This window comes from Vipera ursinii, assembly GCF_947247035.1.
Source record: "Vipera ursinii genome assembly, chromosome: 4".
NCBI classification, from domain to species: Eukaryota; Metazoa; Chordata; class Lepidosauria; order Squamata; family Viperidae; genus Vipera; species Vipera ursinii.
In genome coordinates, this window is record NC_139514.1 from 4,505,156 (window position 1) to 4,520,045 (window position 14,890).

A 14,890-nucleotide genomic window follows, 5' to 3' on the forward strand; every position below is an offset into this window, starting at 1 on the left:
CAGCCGTGTTGCTAACTTAACAACTGCAGTGATTCACTTAACAAGCGTGGCAAGAAAGCTCGTAAAACGAGGAATATTAGTTATGTTCTCATCTGGAGTTATTTATAAAGTGGAATACGGGCAAGATAAAACTCTAATAAATAATCTGGGGATCGAAATAAGCTCACTGCCATTGAGACCAAGGTCAGTTCTCTTCCACCCCCACCCCCCCACCCCAACATTTCAACTCTTCCTTATTTTCCTTCCTTGCCAACCCCTGCAGGTGTATCTGTGGTTTTGTGACTAATTGTGCAACTGTGTGACAAGGCACAATAAGACTGGCAGCGCATCAAAACCTGATTCCCACCTGCTGGACGCCTTTGTCTCGGCGACCTAACTGTCTATTCGCCCGTGGAAATCAGTGCTTGGCAAGCGGAAAATCCCTCAAAACTGAGACAGGCGCTATTGTGTGCAAACAGACCAGTTCCCATCAAGGAAACCGCAACTTGGAAGTAATAAAAAAGTTCAGGAGAAAAAAAACAACCCCTGGTTTCACTCAAGTCCGGAGGACAGCAAATTTCGACAGGAAAACCATGGGGAGAGGTCTGTGGTTTAAAATGTCCACCTTTGGAAAAGGACAGGAAATCCTCAACCAACAACTATTTCTTTAGTGACCTTTCACAGCACTCCGAAAAGTGATTTACAACTGTTTTTTTTAACCCTTACGACCTTTGCGGCATCTCCCTGGGCACGTGAACAAAATTTGGAGGCTCGGCAACTGGCATGTACTGATGACAGTTTGCAGTGTGTCCCCCCCCCGGGGTCACGTGATCCTCTTTTGCGACCTCCTGACAAGCAAAGTCAATGGGGAAGGCCGACTGACACAACAACCGTGTTACTAACTTATCAACTGCGGCGATTTGCTTAACTGTCGTGGCAAGAAAGGTCGTAAAACGGGGCAAAACTCGCCGATCAGCTGTCTCGCTTAGCAACAGAAATCTGGAGCTCAGCTGTGGTTGTAAGTCAAGGACTACATATAAGGAGGGAAAAAATTGCTTCTGGCTGTCCGCCCCATTAGCCTACCCTTCCAAGGAAAAACAAGAGGACAATTTGGTAAAAAAAAGATTTTTTGTTAAAAGTGACTGCTATTCTTTTCAGCACGTTCCCTTACGGTCGTGAGGCGAGGACTACCTGAGCAGATCTGTGCCAGTTTTTCAAGAAAGGTCATAAAATCAAGTCAGTTACGTGGTTGACCTGTTTTTTTTTTGCATATATTTTATTAATTTTTGTAGGGTTAGGGTCGGTTTTTTTTAAAATAACATTCTTAATATTTAAAGGGACGCGGTGGCTCAGTGGGTTAGGACACTGAGCTTGTCGATCAGAAGGTCGGCAGTTTGGCGGGTGGAATCCCAAGTGCCACGTAGCAGAGTGAGCGCCTGTTACTCGTCCCAGCTTCTGCCAACCTAGCAGTTCGAAAGCACGTAAAAATGCAAGTAGAAAAATAGGGACCACTCCGGTGGGAAGGTAACAGCGTTCCGTGCGCCTTTGGCGTCTAGTCATGCCAGCCACATGACCACGGAGACGTCCTCGGACAAGCGCTGGCTCTTCGGCTTTGAAACGGAGATGAGCACTGGCCCCTAGAGTCGGAAACAGCTAGCACCCATGTGCGGGGGAACCTTTACCTTTACCTTTACTAATATTTAGCAAATAGCATATTGTCTGGGTACATGTTTTTAAAAAAACAGTAAGAAAGAGTTAATTTCTATATTATCATAATCAATACGTTAGTTAATCGCCCAATGGTCTTCTTTTTACTAGTATATATTCAATGTTACATAGTACATATCATGTTCCTTTCTAACTTGCTTTTCTAGCCATTGGTAAAAATTGTCCCATGTTCTGAAGTACACTGAATCTTATTTCTCTTTTATCTTTAATGTCAATCTGTCCATTTCTGCACAATCTAAAATTCTTCTTCCACTGGTAAGTTTTCATTTTTCCAATATTGGGCAAATACAATTCTTGCTGCACTTAATACATGTAATTTTTTTTTTTTACAAAATAAGCCACAATTATAACCAGCTATCCAGTCATTAATTTTTTAGTAAAGAAAGATCGGCTTGAGCAAACGACGGAATTACAAGGAAGAGTATTTCAAAGAATTCCACGTCAACCCTTAAATAAAGGTATTCCTCAGCTTACGGCCACAATGGAGCCCAAAATTTCCGTTGCTAAGAGAGACAATTGTTAACTGAGCTTGGCCCAATTTTACCACCTTTCCTGCCACAGTTTTTAAGCGAATCACTGCACTTGTTAACTTCGTAACCCGGTTATCTGGCCTTCCCCGCCATTGACTTTGCTTGTCAGAAGGACACAAAAGGGGATCACATGACCCCAGACACCGCAACCGTCATAAATATGAGTCACACGACCCACCCCCCCCACAACACTATAACCATCATAAATAGGAGTCAATTTCCAAGCATCTGAATTTTGATCCCATCATCATGGGAATGCTGCAACCATCGGGTGAAAAACAGTCATAAGCCATCTTTTTTCTGCGCCGTTGTCATGTCGAAAGGGTCATTAAGTCGAGGACCAGCGGTACCAAAGAAGCAGTCGCTCACAATTAAATACTTACCCTTGTCCAATCTTCTCAAAACTCGTATATTTCTTCTTGGGATCCCCAATGCTCACGATACCTCCTTTTAAAACAAAAAGCAAAAAAACCATACCTGAAATCACATTCTAATTCTGCAGTTCAAGCTTCTTGCAGTTTAAGCAGACATTAATTTCTTGGAAATACCGTTAGTTTTTGAAGGAAAAAACCGTGAAAGTTCACCTCACGGGACTAAGACTTCTGTAACTTTTCAACCTTGATGTTTTTCCTTTTAGTGCAACTTGATCGATGCACGAACTCACTGGGCAAGTATTAAATTGCAGATATATCCGTTCCCTTCATTTTAAAAGAAAGTAAAATAATATTGCCTAAGTATGGGGGGGTGGTAGAACTTCCCGACAAATCTCTTGGGTAAAAAAAATCCCTGTTCAAAGCTTTGCCTCTCAAAATATAAGCAGAATTATTAACATCCCGTCCTGCTTTGTTTCATGTAAGGATCTGTCAGCCACACAGTCTTCTGTTAGAAATGGTTCTGACGGACCTATTACAATTAGTCCTCGACTTACGACGACCGTTGAGCCCAAAGTTTCTGTGGCTAAACAAGACAGTTGTTAAGTGAATTTTGCCCCATTTTACGACCTTCCTTGCCATGGTTTTTAAGTGAATCGCTGCAGCTGTTAAGTTATTCACACGGTGTCCCATGGAGAATTCTCCGTCCTCCAGGTCAGGGTTGCCCCAAAGGTGCTTTTTCAGGAGGCAACTGGACTTTCTTGTTTTTCCTTTGAAGACGTTTCGCTTCTCATCCCAGAAGCTTCATCAGGTTCTGACTGAATGGTGGGGGATTGGAAGGATTTATACTCCTTGCAGACGGCTGGTCATTTGCCTTCTTTTAGAGAGTCGTGGAGGCCACTTGGAGGTTTATCTGTGTCCTCAGGGTCACCTGAGTGGTGCAAACGGGTGTGGAGCCTTCTTGGAACTGCCGAAAGGACTGTGCGGTAGACTGGAGATTGATGTTGTCGTATCCCCCCCCCACACACACACACATTAAAAAGGTAAAGGTAAAGGTTCCCCCGCACATGCGTGCTAGTCGTTTCCGACTCTAGGGGCCGGTGCTCATCTCCGTTTCAAAGCCGAAGAGCCAGCGCTTGTCCGAGGACGTCTCCGTGGTCATGTGGCTGGCATGACTAGACGCCAAAGGCGCACGGAATGCTGTTACCTTCCCACCGTAGTGGTCCCTATTTTTCTACTTGCATTTTTACGTGCTTTCGAACTGCTAGGTTGGCAGAAGCTGGGACGAGTAACAGGCGCTCACTCTGTTATGCGGCACTCGGGATTCGACCCGCCAAACTGCCGACCTTCCGATCGACAAGCTCAGCGTCCTAACCCACTGAGCCACCGCGTCCCTTCACACACACATTAAGAGAGAGCTATTCAGTATGGACCTAGATGGTCTCTCTGACCCCGCTCTCAAACCAGCAGTCCTCTCTGTCCAAAATGTCTTCGAAAGAGCAGCCTTTATCTTTTAAATGCAGATGGACTATACCAGACATGTCAAACACAAGGCCCGGGGGCCAGATCTGGCCCGCGAAGTGGTTTCATGTGGCCTGCGAAGCCATCCTGGAAACAGTGAGGGAACGGCCCCCACTGCCTTGGCCCTGGCCCAGAGACCCTCCTCCAGCCAGAGACCCCCAGATCTGTCCCACTCCTGCCCAGGTCCCCCTAGGCACCCTTGAGGTGAACGATGAAGAGCTGGCCACACCCACCCAGTAGGCCACACCCACCCGGCCCCCTGAGGGTGACTGCAATGCTGATGCGGCCCTCAATGAAATTGAGTTTGACACCCCTGGACTATACTGAATTGAGTCCTTTAAAAAAAGGAATTTCATTTCCTTTTCTGCTCTTTCTTATAAACTCTTTACCTTTTAATAGCGATTGATTTCAACGTCCACCTTAATTTCTTCCTTTACTCCTCTCCAGGTCATTTTTATCAGATTATGGTCAGCCCAATTATTGGGTTCTATCTCAACCTCCTGTATATATTGGTTCTTCGTTCAGGGAACATCCATATCGTATCAATTCTTGACCACGATTTATATCTGTTCGAATAAAATGTACCCTGGGTCTTTTTTTAAGTTCCTTTCTCTCCGGACACCCTGTACACGTATCTCTTCTATCATCTGGAAAAAAAACTTTAGGGAGTCTCTTTCTTCCTTCTCTTCCCCCCCCCCCCCCCGTTTTACTGCTTGTGTGATCTAATTTTCCATCCGCGATTGCACTGAAATCTCCTACTAGACAAATATTTTGATATTCCATTTCCAATATTTTCCTGTGTAGCTTTTGATAAAATTCCGTCTTGTTTATTGTTTGCTGCACATATTACTATCAGCAATATCTTCTTTTGATTTATCATAGTTTCCTGAGAGCAGTGTTCCAGTATCTCAGGGGCTGCCCCAAAGAAGAGGGAGTCAAGCTATTCTCCAAAGCCCCTGAAGGCAGGACAAGAAGCAACGGATGGAAACTAGTCAAGGAGAGAAGCAACCTGGAACTAAGGAGAAACTTCCTGACAGTGAGAACAATTAACCAGTGGAACAACCTGCCTCCAGAAGTGGTGAATGCTCCAACACTGGAAGTTTTTAAGAAGAGACTGGACAGCCATTTGTCTGAAATGGTATAGGGTTTCCTGCCTGAACAAGGGGTTGGACTAGATGACCTCCAAGGTCTCTTCCAACATCATCATCATCATCATCATCATCATGAATCTTGCTGAATCTTGTCCTGATGGGTTTGTTCTCTTACGTTGCATCATGCGCTTATGAAGTGGTTGTTATGTTTCCCCAATGTACAGAACTGCACAGGGCTCACTGCATTGTTATTCACACAGAGGTGAAGTGACTCTAGCTTCCCCATTGAGTTTGCTTGTCCGAAGGTGGCAATTGGGAATCGCTTAACACCGAACACCGCAAGCGTCATTAAGTACGAGTCAGTTGCCTAGCCGACTCAGATTTGCTCATGTCACCACGGGGGACGCTGCAGTGGCCACCAGTCTGAAAAACAGCCACCAGTCTCTTTCTTTAGTGCCCTTGTAACTTCGAATCCGGGTCCTGGGGTGGTCCATGGTAACTCTGAACGGTTGCTAGGCAGTTAAGTCATAAGTCGAGGACTGCCTGTATTAATGACAGTTGTGAGCCTCCCGCCCTTTCTAGCCTTGACAGTCCCACTTAACGCATTCCAACTATTTAGAGAAGCAAAGCATCACACATCAGACCATACACCGCCCAGAGAGAGACACTTCTGACACCCTTCAAACACCGATTGTGCGAACGTTTGCACTTTGCCCGTTAGCACTGGAGGAGATGGCTTGACACAAAACAGGGCAAGAAATATTTTTGTCAGCAATCACAATTAAAATACCGCACCCCCCACCCCCTACCCCAATGCAATACAGGTAGTCCTCAATTTACGACAGTTCATTTAGGGACCATTCAAAGCTGCAACGGCACTGAAAAAAAGCCACTTAACGACCCTTTTCCCACACTTACGGCCGTTGCAGCATCTCCGTGGTCACGTGATCAAAATTCAGACACTTGGCAACTGACTCGTATTTATGACGGCCGCAGAGTCCCGGGGGTCACGTGATCCCCTTTTTGCGACCTTCCGACAAGCAATGGGGAAGCCAGATTCACTTAACAATCGCGTCACTAACTTAACTGCAGTGATTCAGATAACGACTGTGGCAAAAAAAAAAGTTTCTAAAATGGGGCAAAGCTGACTTAACAAATGTCTCGCTTAGCAACAGAAATCTGGGGCTCAAACGTGGGCGTAATTCGAGGACTACTTGTTTTTTTTTCCCCTTCTCCTTTCCCGCTCGACGTTCCGTTTCCAAACAAATCTTACTTAATTTTTCCAGGATTTCTTCATCGGTCATTTTAGGTTTTTTCTTCTGTTTCTCAGCATTTCTCGCCAGTGTATCAGGAGGCGTGATGCTGTTTTCGGAAGGGGAGGGGATGGGAGAGGTCGTCACATCCCTGGTGGGGGCTGGAGGAAGAGGTTCGATCACGGAGCGGGTGTAAATCTGCATTTTTGGGAAGGAGAGAGAGAGAGAGAAAGAGAGACAGAGAGCAAGAGACAGAGAAAGAGAGACAGAAAGAGAGAGACAGAGAAAGAGAAAGAGACAGAGAGTGAGAAAGTGAGACAGAGATCAAGAGACAGGGAGACAAAGAGAGAAAGAGAGAGACAGAGACCAAGAGACAGAGAGAGAGAGAGAAAGAAAGAGAGAGACAGAGAGAGAAAGAGAGAGACAGAGAGAGAGAGAGAGAAAGAGAGAGAGTGAGAAAGAGAGAGATAAAGAGACAGAGAGAGAGTGAGAAAGAGCAAGTGAGAAAGAGAGAGACAGAGACCAAGAGACAGAGAGAGAGAGAGAGAAAGAGAGAGAGTGAGAAAGAGAGAGACAGAGACCAAGAGACAGAGAGAGAGAGAGAGAAAGAGAGAGAGTGAGAAAGAGAGAGATAAAGAGACAGAGAGAGAGTGAGAAAGAGCAAGTGAGAAAGAGAGAGACAGAGACCAAGAGACAGAGAGAGAAAGAGAGAGAGTGAGAAAGAGAGAGAGAAAGAGAGACAGAGAGAGAGAGTGAGAAAGAGAGAGAGAAAAAGAGAGACAGAGAGAGAGAAAGAGAGAAAGAGAGAGAGAGTGAGAAAGAGAGAGAGTGAGAAAGAGAGAGACAGAGAAAGAGAGAGACAGAGACCAAGAGAGAGAGAGAGAGAGAGAGAAAGAGAGAGAGAAACAGAGACCAAGAGACAGAGAGAGAGAGAGAGAGAGTGAGAAAGAGAGAGAGAGTGAGAAAGAGACAGAGAGAGAAAGAGAGTGAGAAAGAGAGAGTGAGAAAGAGAGAGACAGAGACCAAGAGACAGAGAGAGAGAGAGAGAGAGAAAGAGAGAGAGAGAGTGAGAAAGAGAGAGAGAGTGAGAAAGAGAGAGAGTGAGAAAGAGAGAGAGAGAGAAAGAGAGAGAGAGTGAGAAAGAGAGAGAGTGAGAAAGAGAGAGAGAGAGAAAGAGAGAGAGAGTGAGAAAGAGAGACAGAGACCAAGAGACAGAGAGAGTGAGAAAGAGAGAGAGTGAGAGAGACAGAGAAAGAGAGAGAAAGAGAGAGTGAGAAAGAGAGAGACAGGGACCAAGAGACAGAGATAGAAAGAGAGAGACAGAGAGAGAGAAAGAGAGTGAGAAAGAGAGAGACAGAGACCAAGAGACAGAGAAAGAGAGAGAGTGAGAAAGAGAGAGATAGAGAAAGAGACAGAGAGAGAAAGAGAGAGACAGAGAGAGAGAAAGAGAGTGAGAAAGAGAGAGACAGAGACCAAGAGACAGAGAAAGAGAGAGAGTGAGAAAGAGAGAGTGAGAAAGAGAGAGACAGAGACCAAGAGACAGACAGAAAGAGAGCAAGAGACAGATACGAAAGAGACAAGAGACCAAGAGACACAGAGACACAGAGAAAGAAAGAGACAGACCAAGAGACAGAGAACAAGAGACAAAGACAGAAAGAGAGCGAAAAAGAGAGACAGAGAGAGAAAGAGTGAGGAAGAGAGACAGAGAGCGAGAAAAAGACAGAGAAAGAGAGAGCGAGAGAGAGGAGAGTGAGAAAGAGAGAGAGTCAGAGAGAGACATAAGCAGAGCAATAATAAGAAAAAAGTAGACATGAAAATGAGAGAGAGAGTGAGAGAAAGAGAAAGAGAGAGACAGGCATAAAAAAATGACAGAAAGATCATAGATATATTGCTGGGATCTGCTGCCACCAGCAAAAAGCAGATCCCACTTAACAAAGAATAATAGAATAGAATAAAACAGAGCTAAAGGTAAAGGATCCCCCGCACATGTGTGCTAGTCGTTTCCGACTCTAGGGGCCGGTGCTCATCTCTGTTTCAAAGCCGAAGAGCCAGCGCTTGTCCGAGGACGTCTCCGTGGTCATGTGGCCGGCATGACTAGACGCCAAAGGCTCATGGAACGCTGTTACCTTCCCACCGGAGTGGTCCCTATTTTTCTACTTGCATTTTTACGTGCTTTCGAACTGCTAGGTTGGCAGAAGCTGGGACGAGTAACAGGCGCTCGCTCTGTTACGCGACGCTCGGGATTCGACCCACCAAACTGCCGACCATCTGATCGACAAGCTCAGCATCCTAACCCACTGAACCACCGCGTCCCTAGCAGCATCCAAATTAATTAATACATTAGATTTATGCAGCTGTCCATCTTGTAACAGTGACTCTGAGTGAGAGGAAAGTATTAAAACAGGAAACACAGCCGACAGTTTCCATGCGGTACATGATTAAAGCACCTAAAACAACTGCAAAAAGAAAATTAAGGAATCCATTTATCTCTTTCATCAAAATCTAGAATGACATCTAGAATAGAATAGAATAGAGCTGGAAGGGACCCTTGGAGAGCTGACATGCCGGGTTTGAGACCCGAGCACCACGCAATGGGGTGAGCTCCCGTTTCCTGGCTCCAGCTCCTACTCACCTACCGTGAGACGTACCGCGAAAATAAACCCTAGCTTGATTTTTTGGGGTGGACCTATAATATAAGCCCTACCCCAAAAGATAAGCCCTAGTTTTGGGGCGAGGCACATGCCTTAAAATCAAGCTAGGGCGTGGAGCTGCCCCACGTGCCCCACACCCGCTTACCGTTGCAGCCAGGCCTCCCATCAATCGACACCTGCCTCACCTCGCCGGCCCACTTCTTCTGCGGCGCCTCCCCCGGCCTACATTTTGCTATCACTGGCCTTCCGAAAAGGCCTCCGCAACCGAGAACGGAGCTACGGATTCAATCCTTGGTTCTCGGCTGCAGAGGCCTTTCCGGAAGGCCTCTGATAGCGAAATGCAGGCCGCAGCTCTGTTCTCAACTGCAGAGGCATTTCCTTTGGCTGGGTGGGGCTGTGGGTGCCGCCATGAGGTGAGACCGTGGAAAATACACACCACCGCCCCCGAAAATAAGACCTGGTACCTATTTTGGAGGCCAACCCCCCCCCAAAAAAACCGAGGCCTGGTCTTATTTTCATGGAAACAGGTAGCAGATTGAAAGCTTGCAAATGCGAGTAGATCAATAGGTACCACTTCAATGGAAGGTAACAGCATTCCGTGAGCCTTTGGCCTATAGCAGGGGTCTTCAAACTCGGCCCTTTTATGCCTCATGGACTTCAACTCCCAGAAATCCATAGCCAGCATGCCTGGCTGAGGAATTCTGGGAGTTGAAGTCCATGAGTCATAAAAGGGCCGAGTTTGAAGACCCCTGGCCTATAGCCGCACTGGCCACCTGACCAGGGAAATGGTCTTCGGACAAAAATCTCCCTCGGCAAAGGAACGGAAACGAGCACCTGGATTCGGACACGACTGGACAAGAAAAACTTTTCCCCATTTTTAGTTTCCCATAATAAATGGCTGCAAAGCGATTTCCCAGGGCTTACTCAAAAGGAGCCGAACCACTCACCGACTTCGTATGTTCGGGCCGAGGGGCGATGACCGGCGGGGGCAGACCTTCGTCGTCATCGTCGTCGTCTTCCGAAACAGAGGGCACAGCTGGCGTTTCCGACACGGCCTTCACATTCTGCGTGGAAACCACACTCGATTTAATTAGAAGCAACCTGGAACTAAGGAGAAACTTCCTGACAGTCAGAACAATTAACCCGTGGAACAGCTTGCCACCAGAGGTTGTGGGAGCTTCATCGCTGGAGGTTTTTAAGGAGAGACTGGACAACCACCTGTCTGAAATGGTACAGGGTCTCCTGCTTGAGCAGGGGGCTGGACTAGAGGACCTCCAAGGTCCCTTCCAGCTCTATTCTCATCGATGGATTGAGCTGTGAGGTTTTTAGATCGCAGCTTTTCCTCGGAATCTCAAGGTAACGTACAGACATTTTTTCCTCAAAATTGCCTCAAAATCCCTTCCCCCCTCAGCCTTGAATGGCCGAGGATGGACAAGACTCCCCGTCCAGCAATTTCACCCCTAGGCTAGACTGCCATTCTCTGCAGAAAGAAAGAATGGGCTGTACAGGAAGTCCTCAACTTACGACCACAGTGGAACCTTCTAGTTGCTAAGTGAGACAGTCGTTAAAAGTCAATCGGGCTGAATTTTATAACCTTTCGGCCACCATCGTTAAGCAAATCATGAAGTCGTTAAGCAAATTCAGCTTTTCCCATTGACCTAATCACCTCAGGATTTATTTAACAAATGCTGAGATTCATGCAAGAATTTGGTATGTTTAGTTTAGTTTAAATCCAATGAAGAGAAGGACGAGGGGGGACATGATAGCAGTCTTCCAATATCTCAGGGGCTGCCCCAAAGAAGAGGGAGTCAAGCTGTTCTCCAAAGTGCCCGAAGGCAGGACAAGAAGAAACGGATGGAAACTCATCAAGGGGAGAAGCAACCTGGAATTAAGGAGAAATTTCCTGACAGTGAAGAAAGTGGAACTACTTGCCTCCAGAAGCTGTGAATGCTCCAACACTGGAAGTTTTTAAGAAGAGACTGGACAGCCATTTGTCTGAAATGGTACAGGGTTTCCTGCTTGAGAAGGGGGCTGGACTAGAAGACCTCCAAGGTCCCTTCCAAGTCTGTCATTCTATATTCTGTTATTCGCAACAACTGTCTTGCTTACCAACGGAAATTTTGGCTTCCACTCTGGTCGTAACTCAACCTATGAGTCCAACTGGGACCAGAATTTCCACGCTTAAGCAAAGCAGTCGTTAAGTGAACCGAGCCTGAATTCTAGGACTTTTGCCACGGTTCTTAAATGAATCAGAGTAACTGTTACGTGAATCATGCAGTCATTAAGTGAATCCAGCTTCCCCCACTGATTTTATTTTATTACATTTATATACTGCCCTTTCCCGAAGGACTCAGGGCGGTTTACAGGGTGATTAAAAACAAAAATACAAAAGTTAAAAACAATTTTTAAAAAATTATATCCGTCCCTGAACAAATAAAACCCCGGTTAAAATTAAAATTAAAATTCTCAGCCTGGGCCAGAGAGCTCGAAGAGCCAGGTCTTCAGGTCCCGGCGGAATGAACGGAGGTCGGGGGCAGTCCTAAGCTCCACAGGCAGCTGGTTCCAGAGCGCAGGCGCACCCACAGAGAAGGCCCTATCCTTGGGTGTCGTCCGCTGGCAATCTCTTACCGGCGGCACTCTGAGAAGACCCTCCCTGTGGGAGCGCACAGGGCGAAGGGAGCTTGATGCTGGCAGCAGGTGTTCCCTCAGATATCCCGGACTCAACATCTTTTTTACATCGTGGGGACCAAAACTTGATGCGGCATTCCAAGTGTGGCCTTACCAAGGCCTTGTAAAGTGGTATTAACACTTCACGTGATCTTGATTCTATCCCTCTGTTAATGCAGCCTAGCACTGTGTTGGCTTTTTCGGCATCTGTAACACACTGCTGGATCACATTTAAGGGATTGTCCCCTTGGACTCTTAGATCCCTCTCACGGTTGCTACTATTGAGCAAGGTACCCCCTATAGTATACTTGTGCATTTGGTTTTTCTTGCCTAAATGTAGAATCTCACTTTTTTCACCATTGAATTTCATTTTGTTAGATAGCGCCCAGTGTTCGAGTCTGTCCAGATCCTCCTGCATCTTAAGCCTGTCTTCTGGAGTATTGGCTATTCCTGCCAGCTTGGCGTCGTCTGCAAATTTGATGAGTTCCCCATCTATCCCCCCCACTCCGTCCAAATCGTTGATGAAGATGTTGAAGAGCACTGGGCCCTCGGAAGACAACAGATTATGCGGTTTTCTTCCCAGCCAGAAATTCACACGAAAACAGCCTGAAACTAACACCGCTCGGTTTAGATTTGGGACAGGGTGATCACACAATCTATCACCCTGAGAACTGAGGGCAAACTGCCCTCTTTAAAGCGATCACTTTTTCCCCCCTGGGAAAAACTAGCTCATTTAAAAATAAATGTTATTGCTTGGGAGTGAGAGAATCAGATTCATCCGAATGTGTTAAAATACCGATGCTAGCTTTTTTACCTGTTCTTTGGAAAAGGCTGGGTGTTAAAAATAGCCCCTCTTCGCATACATGGTGTTTTGAGATTCTTTTTTTTTTCTTCTTCGAAAAGGAGGTAATAGCTGCATCAATAAAATAACGTCAGATTCGCGGCATTATTTTTAGTCCTGCCAATTCAGTTCTTCTCGGCTCTGATTCAGGATTTATGGCCCCCTTTTTTTCAAAGCGAAACTTGAACCATTTCTATTAACGATCGTACAATGAACCGGTGAAGTTCTTGCCTAGGCCTGCAAAACTATTATATTTTGGATTTCAGACTATGAGCGACAGAAAACCCTGTCATTTAATGCCTATGTTTTTTCACACAGCCAACTTCAATCAAAATAGAGCTGGAAGGGACCTTGGAGGTCATCTAGTCCAACCCCCTGCTCAGGCAGGAGACCCTCTACCATTTCAGACAAATGGCTGTCCAGTCTCTTCTTAAAAACCTCCAGTGTTGGAGCACCCACAACATCTGGAGGCAGGTTGTTCCACGGGTTAATTGTCCTCACTGTTAGGAAGTTTCTCCTTAATTCCAGGTTGCTTCTCGCCTATTTCCCATCTGTTGTTTCTTCTCTTGTCTTCTGGTGCTTTGGAGAATAACACGACACCCCCTCCTCTTTGTGGCACCCCTCAGATACTAGAATGCTGCTATCATGTCACCCCTATTTCTTCCTTTTCTTTGGACTAGCTAGCCAAACCCAAATCCTGCAAGAGAAAGCTCTTTGAGCTTTCCGGCCAGGACTGAGAATTTTAATTGTAATTTTATTTTAACTCGGTTTTAATTGGAGTTTAACAGGGGTTTTATTTTATTCAAGGACTAAATTTAATTATTTTAATTGTTCTTAACTTTTGTAATTTGTATTGTTATTTTAAATACCTTGTGAACCGCCCTGAGTCCTACGGGAGAAGGGCGGTATATAAGTCCAAGAAACATTATAAACATATGCTTTTGTCTCCAGGCCTTGGATCCTCTTAGTTGCTCTTCTCTGCACTTTTCCCAAAGTCTCAACGTCTTTTTTGTAATGTGGTGACCAAAACTGGATGCAGTATTCCAGGTGTGGCCTTACTAGGGTTTTTATAAAGTGGTAATAATACTTCACGTGATCTTGATTCTATGCCTCTGTTTATAGAGCCCAGGGTTGTATGAGCTGTTTTGGCTGCTTCTGCACACGGCTGGCTCACGTTTAAGTGATCGTCCGCTAGGACCCCAAGGTCCCTCTCACAGTGGCCGTATTTGAGCCAGGTTTTGCCTAATCTGTACTTGTACCTTTGGTTTTTTTTCCTGCCAAAGTGTAAAACCTTGCTTTTTCTCCACATTAATAAGAGAGTGTCAAAAATAAGCAAGTCTCAAAATCATATTACGATTACCTTATCCCAGATCCCTTTATGGCTCAATTCACACAATTAAAACACCAAGCAGCTGCATTCACACAACATTCTAAGTTTGATTAATTGCAACCTTGGCTAGTTTGGGCAGATTGTGCAAACCTGGCTGTTTAGTTGGGTTTAGGATTCAATGGCTTAATTCAGCAACCAATTAAAGCAGGTTTGCTGGCACCGTCCCACGGCTCCATCTCCTAACCAACCCTTCTTCAGCCTAGTTAACTCCCAACGGGTTGGGGCCACCACACCCAAAATCCAGGCTAGCCCTCGACTTACAAACAGTACAGTTAGTGACCGTTCAAAGTTACAACGGCGCTGAAAAAAGTGACTGACGACCGATTCTCACACTTAACGACCGTTGCAGCATCCCCAAGGGCCACACGATCAAAATTCAGACGCTTGGCAACCGCTTCGTATTTATGACGGTTGCACAGTGTCCCAGGGGTCACACGATTTCCCCCTTTTGCGACCATCTGTTCTGTACCAGCCTGCTACCGGCCCTGCAGCAAAAGCAGAGACAACCGCTTTACAAACGGCAAGAGGCTGGAATGAAGCCTGCCAAATTTATTAACATAAAACAGAGCAAGACAAGACACCAACCATGAAACAGGAGCTATGAAACAGGAACTATCCAAGCGGTTGCCTTCAGCAAACCAGCCCTCCCACACATTCCCCTTAAATACAGTTCAGGGTGTGGCCTCTCTCTGCCTCCTTCTGAGGTGCCCCATTGCCTTCCTCTGTTTACTCCTGATTGACTGCCTCCTGCGTCGGGCGTCCTTGAACAGGGCCAGCTGTGGGTCATCTTCATCCATGTTGTCAGGCTCACACAGCTGGGTCTCCATCGTGACCAGGTGGGAGGGGCCCGGCTGAGGGCTCTGCGGAG

At 46.1% G+C, this 14,890-nt stretch overlaps 1 protein-coding gene across 2 annotated transcripts in view; it reads right to left on the reverse strand.

The window, feature by feature from the left end:
- The window catches only part of PAK1 (p21 (RAC1) activated kinase 1), an 82,821-nt gene that overhangs the window by 24,755 nt on the left and 43,176 nt on the right, over positions 1-14,890 (reverse strand). For both annotated transcript variants that reach the window (XM_083362131.1, XM_083362132.1), the window contains 3 exons: positions 10,072-10,188; positions 6,494-6,671; positions 2,621-2,684 (listed from right to left, as the gene is read on the reverse strand). In XM_083362131.1, coding sequence (XP_083218257.1) covers positions 2,621-2,684; positions 6,494-6,671; positions 10,072-10,188 — 359 coding nt within the window. The remainder of the gene's footprint in view (positions 1-2,620; positions 2,685-6,493; positions 6,672-10,071; positions 10,189-14,890) is intronic.